Below are 20,001 nucleotides of genomic sequence, written 5' to 3'. Positions count from 1 at the left end.
CACTTGCCACAGTTTTGGATCTTCCACTGATACATCAGAATTGCAAGAGGTTGACTAGAAACTTGGGTCAGTAAGGCAAAGGAAGATCGTTAGTCTGTGGCATCACTACTGTTCTTATTCATCACTGTCACTGGTATCATCTTACAGTGAAGCCTACTACCTTTCCTTTCTTCCAGACATTCTTATCCAGCGTTACCACAGGCTCTGAAAATCAGGGAATGTCAGGGAATTTCAAACACATCAGGGGAATGTCAAGGGAATTTAAAAAAAAAAAGCCAGAATGAGATTTTCACTCTGCAGCGGAGTGTGCGCTGATATGAAACTTCCTGGCAGATTAAAACTGTGTGCCCGACCGAGACTCGAACTCGGGACCTTTGCCTTTCGCGGGCAAGTGCTCTACCAACTGAGCTACCGAAGCACGACTCACGTCCGGTACTCACAGCTTTACTTCTGCCAGTACCTCGTCTCCTACCTTCCAAACTTTACAGAAGCTCTCCTGCGAAACATGCAGAACTAGCACTCCTGAAAGAAAGGATATTGCGGAGACATGGCTTAGCCACAGCCTGGGGGATGTTTCCAGAATGAGATTTTCACTCTGCAGCGGAAAAATCTCATTTTTGTCTCAGTAGATGAAATGGTTTGTTTATTGAGGTGTCATGCATCGTATCTGGCTGAGTGCAGCTGAGTACATGCACTGCTTCTCCACTCCCTCATTCTTACTGCTTCTCCCCATCCTACCACTTCCCTCAGCTTGCAGTCAGTGCTGCCACCACTTCTTGTCACTAGCCTAGCAGCTGCCAATGGTGTGAGGAGTGATGTGTTTGGATCTGATTTTCAGATACTGTAGACATAGCGGCTGGAGACAGTGGTCATGTGTGCATAAGTTGTGTCTGAGTGATTGTGTGAATGTGTGTGTGCTCTTGTTTTCTGATAAAAGCTATGGCTGAAAATGTGTGATTGTCTTTTCTACGTGTTTGTCTGTGGATCAGTAATCATCTTTATTGTGAGTTGCTACCTGTCCTCATTATTATTGATTCTCAGAGTATTTGAACACATTATCTATTGCATGGATTGATCACTGTGGTCTCAGTTCATCAACCTGCTGTCTGTGGCTCGTGAATAGTTAGCCACATGAGTGGATTTCCACAACGGACAAAACCACAGGCCACTTCTGTGGGTAGCTGTAATGGATCGGGTCTGCTGATTTGAAGCCATTTGGTTCCCACTGACGTGCAGGCCCTGCCCATTGGATCTAGTCTCACCAATCTTCGCACAGACTGGGTCTGTTTGTGTGTGACATAATGCAGCAGATTTTCATGATTTGTCCATAGACCCAGGACTATGGTGCTGATCGATTTCAGGAATTGCGACTGTCTCACCGCAAGTACGTTGTATAGTGTGGCATGACGTTTTAAGATATTTTGTTTGTTCTAGTACATTTTGGCACTTCAGAAGTAGTTTATATGTTAGAAAGTATGTATAATAATAAGAAGAAGAAGAAGAAGAAGAAGAAAATCATGTCAGTCGCTAGTGGTTTGTATGCTATGTACTCGTGTATTTCTTCAAAGAAAAATCACAGAACACCTGTAAAATAATAGATATAACACAGTGGGTAATAACCGACAATAATGAACATCGTAGAACCAATATTTTATTGGTGGTCACCTACAGTGTTAGTTTACATGATTCTTCCCCAGCTTATACACTTCTTTCAAGAGGCCTACTTTTTTCTGAGGTTATTTCTGAATTCTGTGAAGTTATTTTAAATCTGTCTTGCGACTCCAAGGAACTGCATATTTTTGTCACCAAATGTGTTTTGTTTTATTGCAATAAAATAACATCAGTGGTCTTAATCAAACACGTATATCATTTGGTTTGCTTTCTCCATCTAAAAACAGTTCATTAGAAAAGATGTTGTTAATACTTAAAATTTTTGCTCACATTAGGAAATGCCAGTCTGCTTGCAAGTTTTCTTTTTTAGATATTTCCTTGTTTACAGTATTGCTTCTTGTACTATAGCTACAAACACAGATTGTCAACTTATGTCTTAACTTATCCTTGAGATCTCAAAATTTGTCAGGGAAAAATGCTAAAACTTGTCGCGAAATCAGTGAAATATCGGGGAATTCCACTTCGGGAAATTTGTGGCAGCCCTGTTATCATATGTCCTCTTCTGAACCACCTCTTTGATACTTTTGTTATGAATTCACTTTATATTCTACTTCAGGCAGTGAGTCTAAACTGTGCCAGCATGTTTATTGAGGGTTTCTTTTACTGTCCCCTCCCCCTCCCCCTCTCCTTCTCTCTCCCAAGGAATGAGAGCATAGAACATATTCATGGTCGCTGTGGGTAAGCCACTCACTGTAAAGCTGTTGCAGATGAGCTTTGAAAGGTCTTTTTATGATGGCATCCATTCCTTGAAGTTATGAGGCCACATCACCAAGTATTATTGTTAATTCTGTGTTATTCTGCATAGGCTTGCTCGTTCTACAGCACTTCGGTTAGTTGACATTAGTACACAACTCAATGAAAAAATGCGAAATGTAGTGTGTTTGATGATAACATCGTACCTGCGGATTTCTGTTTGACATGTATAACATCTGCTGAGGGTTGATGTATTGCAGTTGAAAATGGATCTAAAGCTGAAATTGCAATAGTGGCTATAATAAAAGTAATTAGTCAAATAGCAAAAAATTTATCATTTAAAAACTTTTGGATAACTATGGGTCTGCAGTAAATTAAAAATCATCAAAGATTGTCTTGTTACTCAAAAATTCATAAATAATATAGGCTACATGTGACTGTGCTTTGTCGTCGTGAAGTACTCAGTCATTCATATGTCATTTCTGTTGACATTTTCTTCTCATGACAGTCCTCACAAATTTTAGAACATTTTTATTGATCATATGACCAGGAAGGCTGATTCTTTATGAACAGCCCTGAATTTTAAAAAAAAAATCAATTTTGTTCCCTTGAGGTGAACAACGAATCTTCCAGTGTAGTGGCTGTTGCTTAGTATCAGGATTGTAACCATACACCCAACTTTTGTCACCAGTGACAGTCTTTGAAAATAAGTTTGGATTGTCTTGAAGCAGTTGTTTCGGTTCCTAGCAGATTTCCATGTGATGCTGTTTCCAATTGAAGCAGTTGTAGGCCTGACTTTACCACAATCCTCCTTACATTCAATTCTAATGACAAAACGTGGTCACATGTACCATGGGTATGTACAAGTCTGGCAATATGCATTAACAATCTTACAGTATCAAAATGCTCACTGTCTTAATTTTTGTGCTGTGATGCCCATTGACAGTCAAGCGTAATCATCGCCATCATTAGCCAGCTTTTGCCCATTTTTGAAACATATGTACCAGTCATAAGTCAGTGTCTGACTTAAAGCATTGTCTCCAAAAGCTGGCCTCCACATTTGGTGCATTTCTACAGTGGTTTTCCCAAGCTTAAAACAAAACTTTATAAGGCCACAATGCTGAAACCTGCAAACTCGGAAAAATGTGACAATGGAAATACAATCACCAACTACTAACCAAATAAACCAGCTCAGAGACACTTGCTACCCTGACTTTTGTTGTTTATAGCCTCCTCATGAATCAGTATTAACTTAAAAATTAGTGTTGTTTTACCTGCATGAACCAATTGAAAGCCAAGACTTCCAGAGGCAAAATTCGCAGAACTGTTGATAAGACATGCAAAAGTACAAGAAATTAGACCATCTTTCAGAACTATTAGCGCCTTCTTTAGGATAGGGAGGGGAATCATTTGTGGAATATAGAGGAAGGGCTGGTTACTCAGGCCCCAAAATGATAGTGACTCATCAGCAGTGAGAATGAGGTAAGAGTAGGATGAATAGGGATGGTCAAAAAATTCTAAGTTGGTAAGCACTATACTAGCTTTGGATGATGATGCCTGAATCTCAGTGAAGTGACAAAAGTCGTGAGATAGCAATATACAGATGGCAGTAGTGCATTGTCAGAGCTGTCATTTATACTCCAGTGATTCATTTGAAAAGGTTTCAAATGTGATTATGGGTACATGACAGGAATTAACAGACTTTGAATGCAGAATGGTAGTTGGAGCTAGATGCATGGGATATTCTATTTTGGAAATCGTTGTTGTTGTTGTGGTCTTCAATCCTGAGACTGGTTTGATGCAGCTCTCCATGTTACTCTATCCTGTGCAAGCTTCTTCATCTCCCAGTACCTACTGCAGCCTGCATCCTTCTGAATCTGCTTAGTGTATTCATCTCTTGGTCTCCCTCTACGATTTTTACCCACCACGCTGCCCTCCAATACTAAATTGGTGATCCCTCGATGTCTCAGAACATGCCCTACCAACTGATCCCTTCTTCTCGTCAAGTTGTGCCACAAGCTCTTATTCTCCCCATTTGCAGTTATTCATGGACATCATGTTCCCAAATGACAATGGAATTTTTATGGATGGCTTTGTACCATGTCACTGGGCCACAATTGTTCGCAATTGGTTTAAAGAACATTGTGGACAATTTGAGTGAATGATTTTGCCACCCATCAAAAATTTATGGGATATAATTGAGAGGTCAATTGTGCACAAAATCCAGCACTGGCAACACTTTCACTGTTATGGATGGCTATAGATGCAGCATGGCTAAGTATTTCTGCAGGCGACTTCCAACAACTTGCTGAGTACATACCACATCCAGTTGCTGCACTGTGACACAAAAGGAGATCTGACAAGATGTTAGAAGGTATCTCATGATTTTTGTCACCTCAGTGTAAGTTGAAAAAGTAAAAAACTATAAATAAAATTATTAAATAAGAAATAATAAACAGAAAGTATTCCAAGAAGAAATATTAATAATGAAAAAGGAGGTAGATTGTATATTAACTGAATTAAAGTCCAGAAGGGTGTTGAGATACAAAGACATGTTGGTGAACAAGTTTCCATCTCTGAATTTTATAGAAACTAGAAGCAGGTGGGAGTATCTAAATTGCCCTTGTGGTGAAGCAGGCTCAGAGCTTCCTTGAAACATGGAATGGTCAGCAACTACAGGGTGTTTCAAAAATGACCGGTATATTTGAAACGGCAATAAAAACTAAACAAGCAGCGATAGAAATACACCGTTTGTTGCAATATGCTTGGGACAACAGTAAATTTTCAGGCAGACAAACTTTCGAAATTACAGTAGTTACAATTTTCAACAACAGATGGCGCTGCGGTCTGGGAAACTCTATAATACGATATTTTCCACATATCCACCATGCGTAGCAATAATATGGCGTAGTCTCTGAATGAAATTACCCGAAACCTTTGACAACGTGTCTGGTGGAATGGCTTCACATGCAGATGAGATGTACTGCTTCAGCTGTTCAATTGTTTCTGGATTCTGGCCGTACACCTGGTCTTTCAAGTGTCCCCACAGAAAGAAGTCACAGGGGTTCATGTCTGGCGAATAGGGAGGCCAATCCACGCCACCTCCTGTATGTTTCGGATAGCCCAAAGCAATCACACGATCATCGAAATATTCATTCAGGAAATTAAAGACGTCGGCCGTGCGATGTGGCCGGGCACCATCTTGCATAAACCACGAGGTGTTCGCAGTGTCGTCTAAGGCAGTTTGTACCGCCACAAATTCACGAAGAATGTCCAGATAGCGTGATGCAGTAATCGTTTCGGATCTGAAAAATGGGCCAATGATTCCTTTGGAAGAAATGGCGGCCCAGACCAGTACTTTTTGAGGATGCAGGGACGATGGGACTGCAACATGGGGCTTTTCGGTTCCCCATATGCGCCAGTTCTGTTTATTGACGAAGCCGTCCAGGTAAAAATAAGCTTCGTCAGTAAACCAAATGCTGCCCACATGCATATCGCCGTCATCAATCCTGTGCACTATATCGTTAGCGAATGTCTCTCGTGCAGCAATGGTAGTGGCGCTGAGGGGTTGCCGTGTTTGAATTTTGTATGGATAGAGGTGTAAACTCTGGCGCATGAGACGATACGTGGACGTTGGCGTCATTTGGACCGCAGCTGCAACACGGCGAACGGAAACCCGAGGCCGCTGTTGGATCATCTGCTGCACTAGCTGCGCGTTGCCCTCTGTGGTTGCCGTACGCGGTCGCCCTAGCTTTCCAGCACGTTCATCCGTCACGTTCCCAGTCCGTTGAAATTTTTCAAACACATCCTTTATTGTATCGCTTTTCGGTCCTTTGGTTACATTAAACCTCCATTGAAAACTTTGTCTTGTTGCAACAACACTGTGTTCTAGGCGGTGGAATTCCAACACCAGAAAAATCCTCTGTTCTAAGGAATAAACCATGTTGTCTACAGCACACTTGCACGTTGTGACCAGCACACGCTTACAGCAGAAAGACGACGTACAGAATGGCGCACCCACAGACTGCGTTGTCTTCTATATCTTTCACATCACTTGCAGCGCCATCTGTTGTTGAAAATTGTAACTACTGTAATTTCGAAAGTTTGTCCGCCTGAAAATGTACTGTTGTCCCAAGCATATTGCAACAAACGGTGTATTTCTATCACTGCTCGTTTAGTTTTTATTGCCGTTTCAAATATACCGGTCATTTTTGAAACACCCTGTATGTTGTTGTGTGTCCATCCACGCTTTCAGCCAGTATAGTGATGTTCATTCTTATGTAAAATGTTGTGCAATGGACATGTTTGTTGGTAACAATATGTGTGGTTTCAGATGTTGCTGTGTGTGACACTGCAAAATTTACTGTTGGTGGAGATGGAGTGGGTGATAGTGTATGGGTGCATGTGACATATTTTTCACAAGGAACACTTGCAAGGGTGGGAAACTTAAAGACTAGGGATGACAGAGTGGAAATTTTGTTTGGTTTGACAAGGATGCTGCAGAGGCTAGGAGGATGGTGGGAAGTGATGGTGGGCACTGTTGAATGCCAGGGTTTTATTTCGAGGCTTGACGTATCAAAGTCATTGCCTTGGCACAATGGTGTATTGAGGTATCTGAGACCTGGGTGGTACTCAGGTCATGGCCCACAGGGATCGCTTCTGAGTATTTTGGAACCGGGAGCTCTATTAGTCAGAGGCTGAAAGAAGGATACTGCCCAGGAATTTTATTTGTGAGTATGATCTATGGGATAGTTACCTGGGGTAGGTTGTTGGCATAGATATTGAGGTATTTGATGGGGGAGTAGGTTTTTTTTTGCCATTTATTACATATACATGAAGTACTAGCCAAATATTTTGTACCTTTCTTATTTCAGAATAAGCAGTTCTGGCAGCAACAGATTGAGCTGGCAACTGGACAACGGACATCTTGTAGCCCTGGTGAGACAAAGGATGGCGAGGCTGCACGGAAGTTGCGCATGTGCCGTTACGGTACTGGATGCACAAGGCCTTCATGTCGATTTTCTCACTCAACAAGTAAATATCTTGTATCTTTTCCTTTGTGAAAGTAACTAGTTTTTATATGCAAAGCATACGATAGACTATGACACAGGTGCATTTCTGCTTACAGAATTACAAAGTATAAATTGTGAATAACAACACATATATCTAGTACAGACATTAAGGAGAGTAGAAACCTTAGGATGACCACTGCACACACTTGAGGCTGAATCCTGATACTTAGATTTTGAAACTTGAATTTCTAGAAACTGACCTTTGGCAGTGTGCATTTGTTTGTAAACCTCTGATGATCCAGTGGCCATCTTTTAACTAAGTTGAGTAATACATCAAGCATGAAGGGAAGCAGGTGGACCACAGTGTTCATGTAGTCCACAGCTGTCATGGTGCCTTCAGTTACTGCAAAAGGTCCTCTGGAAGCCCAGATGAATTTCCCCGATAGCACACTATTGCAGTATCAGCTGTGGGTACACATAAGGATCATCTGCTGCAGAGTACTGCATGATGTGCTCCAAAACACTTACACCAGCACCAGCATTGCACTATGTCATCAGATCTGTCATGTATTGCTGCCTATACTCCTTTAAAGAGTGAGAAAGCTGAGAGATACTGTGCAGAGAGAAGTGTGAGTGTAGATTAATGAGCTGAATGGCAGGCATGGGAACAGGACTGGAGGCGAGTGGTGTTCAGGTGCAAGCAAAGATTGATGACAGGAGAATTGTGGATTTAAAGAATGTATTGTAAAAAAATTTCCCTTTGTAATTCAGGGTAGGGCGGATTGGGGGAGGGGGAGATTGAGATATTATGAACTGTGAAGAATCCACTGAAGTTCAGTATGCTATGGGTTCATCAACATGTTCTTCTATTGGGTGATCAACTTTGGTCTTGACAACAGTTTTGTCAGTGGTCAATCATTTAGGTGGACAGCTAGTTGGTAGTCATACACATATAAAATGCTAAGCAAAAGTTAAATAGCTGGTTAACATGACTGCTTTTGCATATGGACCTACCTCTGGGAGGGTAGAAGACACCTGTGAAAAGGTCTGCAGTAAGACGTGCTTGCTTGGTGCAAAAAACAAGTCTTAAATTAGGGTCTCTCTCAGGGGTAACTCCTGTGGCAACGGGCTTTAATTAAGTGTGGCATATTAATGTACTAGAATATTTTGTTGAATGCATGGGTTGCAGATTACCATTTTGGGAGACATAGGAAGAATGTGGCACACATAAGTGCATAGTGAAAGTTATTTGAAGCCACGGCAAAGGTAATAGTTAAAATGTTCTGTGGATGATGAGCTGGCTCTAGAAGCTGATTGATAATAGGGAGCATGTATGAATATGATACACAAGATCTGTTTGCGGACTATGTTCTGGAGGGTAATTTCTGTCTGTGGAGTCTTTAGTAAGACTGTCAGCATACTGGGCAGGATATTGCTTGTCACAGCAGATGCACCATCTGCAGGTCTAAGATTGTAGGGTGGAAAGCATGACAGCTATCAAAGAGGAGGCACTATTTATGGTTAGTGTACTTTTTAAAGACAAAAGTTTTCATAACACCTCAAGAGAGATGGAGCATCATGAAGGTTCCCTTGTGGGCTTAGTAGTATTAGTTGAAACAGGTAAGAGGAAATGTATTGAGGCTGTGGAGGAATGAAGATAGATTATTTTGGCCTTACATCCAGATCATGAACCTATCATTATTGGATCTTAACTATTGGACCTTAACTAAACTAAAGGTTTAGAATCTTTGGTGACTAGGAATATTTCTGCTAGACAGCTGTAAACCAGTTGCCATATGAGGATGCTGATGGCTATGCTGCAGATTGCTTTGTAAAGCTTTTCTTGAAGGATGAGTAGTTAACTAAATGGGTTTGTAAGGTGTGTAGGGGATATACAACCTCTAAACGTAGATGAACTATGAACTACAGTTACCTTACTGTCCTTCGAAATAGTCATCTCCCATAACTATGCGCTGCAGAGATCTGTGATACATGTCCTGGAAACTTTACACGAAGTTTTCTTTCGGGATGGCGTTCAAAAGCCATGTCACTTTTCGTTGGATGTAAGGAATATCATCAAATGTCTTTCCTTTCAAAGCAAGTTTGAGTCGAGGGAACAGGAAGAAGCCTGGAGGATTGAGATCCAGCAAGAATAGTGGATGTTAAAGTTGCACCACACCCTTTTTTGCCAGGAACTGTTTGACAATATTGGCTGTGTGTGGGCAAGCATTGTCGTGAACAAAAAACCAGGAGCCTTTTTGTGCGTACTGGGGTGTAGATGTTGCATGAAACGGGTCAAAATTCCAACGTACCGTCCAGTGTTCAGTGTCGTTCCATCAGGTAGAAATTCTTTGTGGATAATGCTTTGACTACCGAAAACTGTGATGAGCATCGTTTTGATGCATGATTTTTTGGCTCTGACCTTTTTCCGATGAGGTGATGTCAGAGAACACCATTCCATGCTTTACCGTTTTGTTTTAGGGTTGTACCACAGACACCAGGTTTCATCCTCAGTGACAATATGGTGTCGCATCCACCATTTTGACAAAATCCTGTGAAGCCTCTAAACGTGCATGCTTCTGATCATCAGTCAAGTGATGTGGCACAAGACGGCAACACATTTTCCTCTTCCCTAACTCCTGGGTAAGAATTTGCCGCACAGATTCATGGTTCATCTGCAGTTCATTCGCTATCATGTGCACAGTTAATCGAAGGTCGTTTGTGATTAATGTCCTCACTTTCTCAATGTTTTCGTCACTGACGACAGTTGCTGGTCGTCCGCTATGGGGATTGTCAGAAACACTTTCCCGGCCTCCTCAAAAACGGGCGAACCACCCGTACACACAGTTCATGGACAATGCTTGATCCCCATAAACATGTACCAGCATTGCGTGTGTTTCTTTCGGTGTCTTGCCAAGCTTAAAACAAAAGTTTAAATTGATCCTTTGCTCATTCATGGTCCTGTTCTCAGTTCAGAACCAACACACTAAACAAGCACTTCATCCAACAGGTCTAACATGGAACACACACGATGGTCAACTGAACTACGGTGGGGGGTAGGTTGTCAACACCGACCACTTTGCAGGTGCAGCATTGAGAGTCGCCAGTGTTCCCCGATTGACTGTACTGACTTCATTCACTGAACTTTACTGTCAAAGGTTGCACTTATGGGTTTGGTCGGAAGGACATTGGAGACAGGTAGTGTTCAGTGTTGACAGGGCCACAACCGTGGAGGTTTTTTTCCTATATAGAGTCAGCATCAACAGTTACAAGCAAAACTCCAGGTGCTAACGATATGGTATGATTGGTAGATGATGAATGAAGTGATTTGTATCCTTTATATAGAAAAGTGGCCTGCAAAGGATTGGAGATGTTGATCAGCACAAATTGAGTTTATTTCCTTGGGAGCACAGTTATCAGCTACCGCTGGAGATATAGGTGGGTTAGATTTATGGATTTTGGGAAGCATATAGAAGATGGTTGGGGGGGGGGAGTTGGGGTGGAAAGAGCGATGGTTTGGGGGTAAGGTTCTGTGATGGGCGTAGGAGTTAGAGCGGGAATCGGAGGTTATTGTGGACTTTTGAGATGTAAAAGAGTCAAACAGCTCACAGTTATTAAATGTTTCAGTTGTCAAAATGGAAAGAGTGGAAAGTATTTTGGATACAAATGAAGCAACAGTCATATACCTATCTCATCAGACATGGATATCATAACATGTTGATTGCAGAAAAGTTCTCTCACCATAATATTCCACACGGTTAAGTTTGCACTAACCTCAGCTCACAGGTCACTCCGCATCTATCCATTGACATTGTTGCAAGCCAGTAGATTGCTGCCTGCTGCACCTGCAAGCACCTGAGCATGTGCTCTTCTCGGATGCGTGTTATGTGAAATAAACTGCGAGGATAACACAAGACTCTACCAAATGTGCACTTGTGACTGGACAGACACTCTACCAGTGACATTAGGGATGTTATTATGAAACCATCTGCCTCTGGAAACCTTGAGTTACTAAAAGGTGAGCTCATTCAGTGGGTTCCCCTCTCTTAGAACAATTTTTGCACAGAAAGGAAATTTGTAACAGAAAGCTGCCACACCTCCTTGTCTACTCTGCACCTTGGCCTGATCGGACAGCCCAGGACCACTCCTAAGGTCCATATGAACATCTCACTTGCCAGATATGCATCACACCCTGCTCTCAAATAGCCAAACTTCTGTGATTTAGCAGAGTTCGCAGACACAGTAACTAAGGCCACCACTCAGCAGGTGTTGACTATAATGCACAACAGAGACAGACTGGCCGATATCACCTTGCGTCTTGAGGCTAGGCACAAATTGAGATGTGTGTGGCGCAACGCAGCGCAGCGCGCTTTTTGTAACTTCACTGGTTCAAATGGGACCATGCAAATTGTGACACGAGACGACACGTGCCTGCGCCGGGTCACACGGCGCTATGGTTGTGGCACAGTTTCTCACGCCACACGCAATGCATTAGGGGTGAGGCAGGGATCAGGAAGGCAGTCCTGCCGTATGTTCACTTTGGCATGGTGCATATGGGCGGTGAAAGTATTGAGCATCTGAAAAATACGGCCTTACTGTATACTGAATCTTATTATCACTGAGTAATGTTTCGCTTTTCACTGTTTAAGCACCCCATCTCTTTTCATTAGTACATAACAGTTTTCAGTTACATATACCTGTATAGTTCTTTTGTTTTGTTGATTCTTTTGTCAAGAACAATGAACAGTTCAATAACTGCTGACCCATTAGCCACTGGGATGATATCTTCTGCCTCCACAATGTTTTCAGGCCGTAAGAAGGGACAGATGATTCATCATGAAGGTAGTGAATAAGAAAGTAAGGAATATTATAAAATCACGCAATCTAGAAGCAAGGCAGGAAAGTAAAACACGGTTATCTACTTGCTGCCTGTTATGCTGACGTATCTCTACGATCTGTTGCAAAAAGTCAAAAAGGCATAATTGCTACAGCTATGACATCTTTGTGCATCTGGTAAAAAGCGTCCTATGAATGAAGTACATAAGTTTCACTATTGTTACTTGGATATGTATGTAATAAGAGACATAAGGCTATGTACAAGTGGACATCACATTTCCACTGCAAGCTAGAATAAGTCGAAAGGCAGTCACAAATAACCATGTTTTAACTGGCTCGCCGTGTTGAGAAAAAGCATTTCAGTTGTTGCATACACATTATCAGCATTAATAAACTAATTATACAACAGGCTGCACAAATGAAAACAATGGTTGGTATTATTACTAAAGAAGGAGTATCCTGAAAGAGTGTGGTGATTAGATATATTTAATTTGTTGAAATGTATTGCTGACAAAGGCAGATCTACTGTCATGACAATGTTTTTCGAACTCCTGCTCACAAGGCACACATGGCTAGCTTCCGCATACCTTTCGCACGTATTATGCTCAGCTGCTGACAATCCACTGACCATTGTGTTGAGTGACAGATCAATTGTTTATTTTTCTCAGTAACAACTATTTTATTCGTGAATCACACATTGTCAATTTGGCAAGCCGTAGGTGAGTAACCAGCACCTGGCATGTACCTATCATTCCACCTGAAGGGAATGTTTGTCATTATTTTCATACTGCTCAGATCAGGAGAAGGAATAAAATCCTTTGGTGAGTTTCCATTCCAGTCGTTCAGTGTTAAAAATATGATGGGTTATGGAGATTCAACCAAAATTCCAACAGAATTAGCATTTATTTTGTGTGAATTGTTAACCTTTTCTCATTCGAAGACGCATCACCGTTTATGAGTAATGGCTACATCTATCTTGTTGACAGGTTTAATTGTACTTTCTGTTCCAAAACACAGTGTAATATGCACAAACTCATCCAACAGGAGCTGTTGCGACAGAATTCTGAAACACAGTGCCTCATTAAACAAGTAATTGGCAATCAAAGAGCTCAATAGTATATGAAAAACCTTATACTGTCAGTTTGCAGTAACTTTCCTACTGTTGTTGTTGTTGTTGTGGTCTTCAGTCCTGAGACTGGTTTGATGCAGCTCTCCATGCTACTCTATCCTGTGCAAGCTTTTTCATCTCCCAGTACCTACTGCAACCTACATCCTTCTGAATCTGCTTAGTGTATTCATCTCTCGGTCTCCCCCTACGATTTTTACCCTCCACGCTGCCCTCCAATACTAAATTGGTTATCCCTTGATGCCTCAGAACATTCAGAACATGTCCTACCAACCGATCCCTTCTTGTGGTCAAGTTGTGCCACAAACTTCTCTTCTCCCCAATCCTATTCAATACTTCCTCATTAATTATGTGATCTACCCATCTAATTTTCAGCATTCTTCTGCAGCACCACATTTCGAAAGCTTCTATTCTCTTCTTGTCCAAACTATTTATCGTCCATGTTTCACTTCCATACATGGCTACACTCCATACGAATACTTTCAGAAATGACTTCCTGACACCTAAATCAATACTGGATGGTAACAAATTTCTCTTCTTCAGAAACGCTTTCCTTGCCATTGCCAGCCTACATTTTATATCCTCTCAAATTCGACCATCATCAGTTATTTTGCTCCCCAAATAGCAAAACTCCTTTACTACTTTAAGTGCCTCATTTCCTAATCTAATTCCCTCAGCATCACCCGACTTAATTAGACTACATTCCATTATCCTTGTTTTGCTTTTGTTGATGTTCATCTTATATCCTCCTTTCAAGACACTGTCCATTCCATTCAACTGCTCTTCCAAGTCCTTTGCTGTCTCTGACAGAATTACAATGTCATCGGCGAACCTCAAAGTTTTTATTTCTTCTCCATGAATTTTAATACCTACTCCGAATTTTTCTTTTGTTTCCTTTACTGCTTGCTCAATATACAGATTGAACAACATCAGGGAGAGGCTACAACCCTGTCTTACTCCCTTCCCAACCACTGCTTCCCTTTCATGTCCCTCGACTCTTATAACTGCCATCTGGTTTCTGTACAAATTATAAATAGCCTTTCGCTCCCTGTATTTTACCCCTGCCACCTTTAGAATTTGAAAGAGAGTATTCCAGTCAACATTGTCAAAAGCTTTCTCTAAGTCTACAAATGCTAGAAACTTAGGTTTGCCTTTCCTTAATCTTTCTTCTAAGATAAGTCGTAAGGTCAGTATTGCCTCACGTGTTCCAGTGTTTCTACGGAATCCAAACTGATCTTCCCCGAGGTTGGCGTCTACTAGTTTTTCCATTCGTCTGTAAAGAATTCGCGTTAGTATTTTGTAGCTGTGACTTATTAAGCTGATAGTTCGGTAATTTTCACATCTGTCAACACCTGCTTTCTTTGGGATTGGAATTATTATATTCTTCTTGAAGTCTGAGGGTATTTCGCCTGTTTCATACATCTTGCTCACCAGATGGTAGAGTTTTGTCAGGACTGGCTCTCCCACGGCCGTCAGTAGTTCCAATGGAATATTGTCTACTCCGGGGGCCTTGTTTCGACTCAGGTCTTTCAGTGCTCTGTCAAACTCTTCACGCAGTATCGTATCTCCCATTTCATCTTCATCTACATCCTCTTCCATTTCCATAATATTGTCCTCAAGTACATCGCCCTTGTATAGACCCTCTATATACTCCTTCCACCTTTCTGCTTTCCCTTCTTTGCTTAGAACTGGGTTTCCATCTGAGCTCTTGATATTCATACAAGTGGTTCTCTTATCTCCAAAGGTCTCTTTAATTTTCCTGTAGGCGGTATCTATCTTACCCCTAGTGAGATAGGCCTCTACATCCTTACATTTGTCCTCTAGCCATCCCTGCTTAGCCATTTTGCACTTCCTGTCGATCTCATTTTTGAGACGTTTGTATTCCTTTTTGCCTGCTTCATTTACTGCATTTTTATATTTTCTCCTTTCATCAATTAAATTCAATATTTCTTCTGTTACCCAAGGATTTCTACTAGGCCTCGTCTTTTTACCTACTTGATCCTCTGCTGCCTTCACTACTTCATCCCTCAAAGCTACCCATTCTTCTTCTACTGTATTTCTTTCCCCCATTCCTGTCAATTGCTCCCTTATGCTCTCCCTGAATCTCTGTACAACCTCTGGTTCTTTTAGTTTATCCAGGTCCCATCTCCTTAAATTCCCGCCTTTTTGCAGTTTCTTCAGTTTTAATCTACAGGTCATAACCAATAGATTGTGGTCAGAGTCCACATCTGCCCCTGGAAATGTCTTACAATTTAAAACCTGGTTCCTAAATCTCTGTCTTACCATTATATAATCTATCTGATACCTTTTAGTATCTCCAGGGTTCTTCCATGTATACAACCTTCTTTCATGATTCTTAAACCAAGTGTTAGTTATGATTATGTTGTGCTCTGTGCAAAATTCTACCAGGCGGCTTCCTCTTTCATTTCTGTCCCCCAATCCATATTCACCTACTATGTTTCCTTCTCTCCCTTTTCCTACACTCGAATTCCAGTCGCCCATGACTATTAAATTTTCGTCTCCCTTCACAATCTGAATAATTTCTTTTATTTCATCATACATTTCTTCAATTTCTTTGTCATCTGCAGAGCTAGTTGGCATATAAACTTGTACTACTGTAGTAGGTGTGGGCTTCGTATCTATCTTGGCCACAATAATGCGTTCACTATGCTGTTTGTAGTAGCTTACCCGCATTCCTATTTTCCTATTCATTATTAAACCTACTCCTGCATTACCCCTATTTGATTTTGTGTTTATAACCCTGTAGTCACCTGACCAGAAGTCTTGTTCCTCCTGCCACCGAACTTCACTAATTCCCACTATATCTAACTTCAACCTATCCATATCCCTTTTTAAATTTTCTAACCTACCTGCCCGATTAAGGGATCTGACATTCCACGCTCCGATTCGTAGAACACCAGTTTTCTTTCTCCTGATAACGACATCCTTTTGAGTAGTCCCCGCCCGGAGATCCGAATGGGGGACTATTTTACCTCCGGAATATTTTACCCAAGAGGACGCCATCATCATGTAATCATACAGTAAAGCTGCATGCCCTCGGGAAAAATTACGGCTGTAGTTTCCCCTTGCTTTCAGCCGTTCGCAGTACCAGCACAGCAAGGCCGTTTTGGTTATTGTTACAAGGCCAGATCAGTCAATCATCCAGACTGTTGCCCTTGCAACTACTTTCCTACTAGACATTCTTATTTCACTAGCTGTCGATAACTCTTAAAAAATTATAGTGACTGAGTGAAAAAAAATGAAAGGGGAATATAACTACTGGTACATCGCCATAGGTAAGAAAGTTTCATGTGTTTACGAATTGGCAAAATACTCTCCTTCTTGTGTGTTATCATATGCCAAATTATCATTCCGATGTCTCGATTGATTTAGGAGATATGAGAGGTGTTGTGAATATTTCATTCTCGTGGGTGTCAGATCGGGAGTTAGCGCGCTACATAGGATCCATTTTCTCGAGATCAGAGGCAGATAGAGACTTCCTCCCAAGTCAAAAGAAAAATTCAACATGTTAGCTAAATTTCATACGTATCAACATATGGTGTAAATTAATAGAGGGAAACATTCCACGTGGGAAACATATATCTAAAAACAAAGATGATGTGACTTACCAAACGAAAGCCCTGGCACGTCGATAGACACACAAACAAACACAAACATACACACAAAATTTAAGCTTTCGCAACAAACTGTTGCCTCATCAGGAAAGAGGGAAGGAGAGGGAAAGACGAAAGGATGTGGGTTTTAACGGAGAGGGTAAGGAGTCATTCCAATCCCGGGAGCGGAAAGACTTACCTTAGGGGGAAAAAAGGACGGGTATACACTCGCACACACACACACATATCCATCCACACATATACAGACACAAGCAGACATATTTAAAGACAAAGAGTTTGGGCAGAGATGTCAGTCGAGGCGGAAGTGCAGAGGCAAAGATGTTGTTGAATGACAGGTGAGGTATGAGTGGCGGCAACTTGAAATTAGCGGAGATTGAGACCTGGTGGATAACGGGAAGAGAGGATATATTGAAGAGCAAGTTCCCATCTCCGGAGTTCGGATGGGTTGGTGTTAGTGGGAAGTATCCAGATAACCCGGACGGTGTAACACTGTGCCAAGATGTGCTGGCCGTGAACCAAGGCATGTTTAGCCACAGGGTGATCCTCATTACCAACAAACACTGTCTGCCTGTGTCCATTCATGCGAATGGACAGTTTGTTGCTGGTCATTCCCACATAGAATGCGTCACAGTGTAGGCAGGTCAGTTGGTAAATCACGTGGGTGCTTTCACACATGGCTCTGCCTTTGATCGTGTACACCTTCCGGGTTACAGGACTGGAGTAGGTGGTGGTGGGAGGGTGCATGGGACAGGTTTTACACCGGGGGCGGTTACAAGGGTAGGAGCCAGAGGGTAGGGAAGGTGGTTTGGGGATTTCATGGTATTGAGGATCACCCTGTGGCTAAACATGCCTTGGTGCACGGCCAGCACATCTTGGCACAGTGTTACACCGTCCGGGTTATCTGGATACTTCCCACTAACACCAACCCATCCGAACTCCGGAGATGGGAACTTGCTCTTCAATATATCCTCTCTTCCCGTTAACCACCAGGTCTCAATCTCCGCTAATTTCAAGTTGCCGCCACTCATACCTCACCTGTCATTCAACAACATCTTTGCCTCTGCACTTCCGCCTCGACTGACATCTCTGCCCAAACTCTTTGTCTTTAAATATGTCTGCTTGTGTCTGTATATGTGTGGATGGATATGTGTGTGTGTGCGAGTGTATACCCGTCCTTTTTTCCCCCTAAGGTAAGTCTTTCCGCTCCCGGGATTGGAATGACTCCTTACCCTCTCCGTTAAAACCCACATCCTTTCGTCTTTCCCTCTCCTTCCCTCTTTTCCTGATGAGGCAACAGTTTGTTGCGAAAGCTTAAATTTTGTGTGTATGTTTGTGTTTGTTTGTGTGTCTATCGATGAATCAACATATGGTGTAATACGCACCAAACACAAGATCATAGCGACCCCTATTTTCCATTGCAAACTTTTCGAATTTTGCATAGTGTCTTACTGAAATGTGTATACCACAATAACTGTAACCATTAGCGAGATTATTTGCACTTCAGCATGAAGCTGACATCTAACGCTACAAGCAAGGTAAAAATGAATTATTTTTAGTGAATAGTTTCTGCAAAATTGTTTGAGAAAGATTACACTGTGCGCGCTCTTCGTTTCTGTCAGCGCAGAGCGTTGCCAACTGGCACGTGCGAAGTATGTGTGCACGTCTCTATATGCGTTGGACCCGCGCGACACGTGTGGAATGTGCACTGTGTGCTGTAGTGTCGTGTCACGTCACACGTGCTATACACATCTCAATTTGCACTTAGCCTGGGAGTTGACATGGCAGGTTGTAGCCCTTGGCATATACAAACAATGAGACCTCACACAGTCACATACAATGTAACCTGCATCCTTCACTCCCTAACCTGCATCCTTCACTCCCAGCTGCCAGAATATTTGTTATTACTGCCGTTGTTTTGGTGACAGAGCACGTAGACACAGATGCCATCTTCCTGGTAAAGAAATGCAGATGGCAGCCTCTCACACCTGTTGGGCAAGTCCGCCATGAGCACCGGCCCAGGTAACTATCACGACATATAGTGGTAACAGATAGGCCCGCTAAGATGCAGTTTTTGGTGGATACCAGCTTAGACATGTATGTCTTTTTCAGGCAACAGCTGTGGCAAGTGTGGCTGCATGCAAACTTACATAGAAGCTGCAAATGGTTCACTCATAACTACATAAGGGCTTGTGACTTTAAATTTGAACTTTGGTTTACGATGGACATTTGAGTGGTGATTCATTGTCACAGGTGTGACTTGCACTGTGAGAGGGCAGTATTTTCTGTCTTTCTATACCTCATCCTTTATGTGGTGATGATGAAATGAATGAAACGACATTCCAGATATTGTGGGTCTCTGTGATTGGACTATGTATGCCATCTGAGTTCATTCCCGCACTTACAACTAACACAGTCCTGAAAACAGTATGCGAAGTGTGTTGGTACCTGGGCGTGATAAACATTTACTATTGTTTTTACACCAATATGCTGAGGCTTAGCTCTGCTCCATGCCATCCTTGCTGGCCCCAAAGTGTGTGATTCCACATCAGTCACTTGGGCTGACAAACTACAGATGGCTCATCAAGCCTGCTAGACAAGCCTCACAAAAACCGCCCTCCCTACTCTACTGGAGATTTTTTCGGATGGCTCATCCCGAGCTATCAGTGAAATGCTACAACAGAGTGTAAATGGGTGCTGGCAGCTTTTTGGTTTCTCTGCAGGGAGATTAAAGAGGAGCAGCACTTCTGGCTACCATTTTACACAGAACTTTTAGCACCCTGTAAAGCAGCTAGCGACCTTATTTTCAATGTGGAGGGGCATGCCTTCTCTTTATAAACAGACCATTGGCCAGTTTCTTTCATGTTTCTGTAACCACAAAGTAATCATCTCTCACTGCAAAGCAACCAGCTAAATTTTATTTCTCAATTTGGAACAGATATTTAACATGTTTGCTGTTCAAAAAAGTCACCGCCAATATTTTGTTCAGAGTGAAAAGTATTTCCGTACTTGAGGTTTCCACTGAGCTGGT

The 20,001-nt window shown here is 42.0% G+C and overlaps 1 protein-coding gene across 4 annotated transcripts in view; it reads left to right on the top strand.

The window, feature by feature from the left end:
* LOC126475276 (PAN2-PAN3 deadenylation complex catalytic subunit PAN2) overlaps positions 1-20,001 on the top strand; it is a 320,263-nt gene that overhangs the window by 193,338 nt on the left and 106,924 nt on the right. For all 4 annotated transcript variants that reach the window (XM_050103030.1, XM_050103026.1, XM_050103025.1 and 1 more), the window contains exon 14: positions 7,239-7,398. In XM_050103030.1, coding sequence (XP_049958987.1) covers positions 7,239-7,398 — 160 coding nt within the window. The remainder of the gene's footprint in view (positions 1-7,238; positions 7,399-20,001) is intronic.

Source organism: Schistocerca serialis, chromosome 4 (assembly GCF_023864345.2).
Source record: "Schistocerca serialis cubense isolate TAMUIC-IGC-003099 chromosome 4, iqSchSeri2.2, whole genome shotgun sequence".
Taxonomy (NCBI): Eukaryota; Metazoa; Arthropoda; class Insecta; order Orthoptera; family Acrididae; genus Schistocerca; species Schistocerca serialis.
Note: the sequence above shows the minus strand (reverse complement) of the source record. Positions and strands in the feature narration are given on the sequence as shown.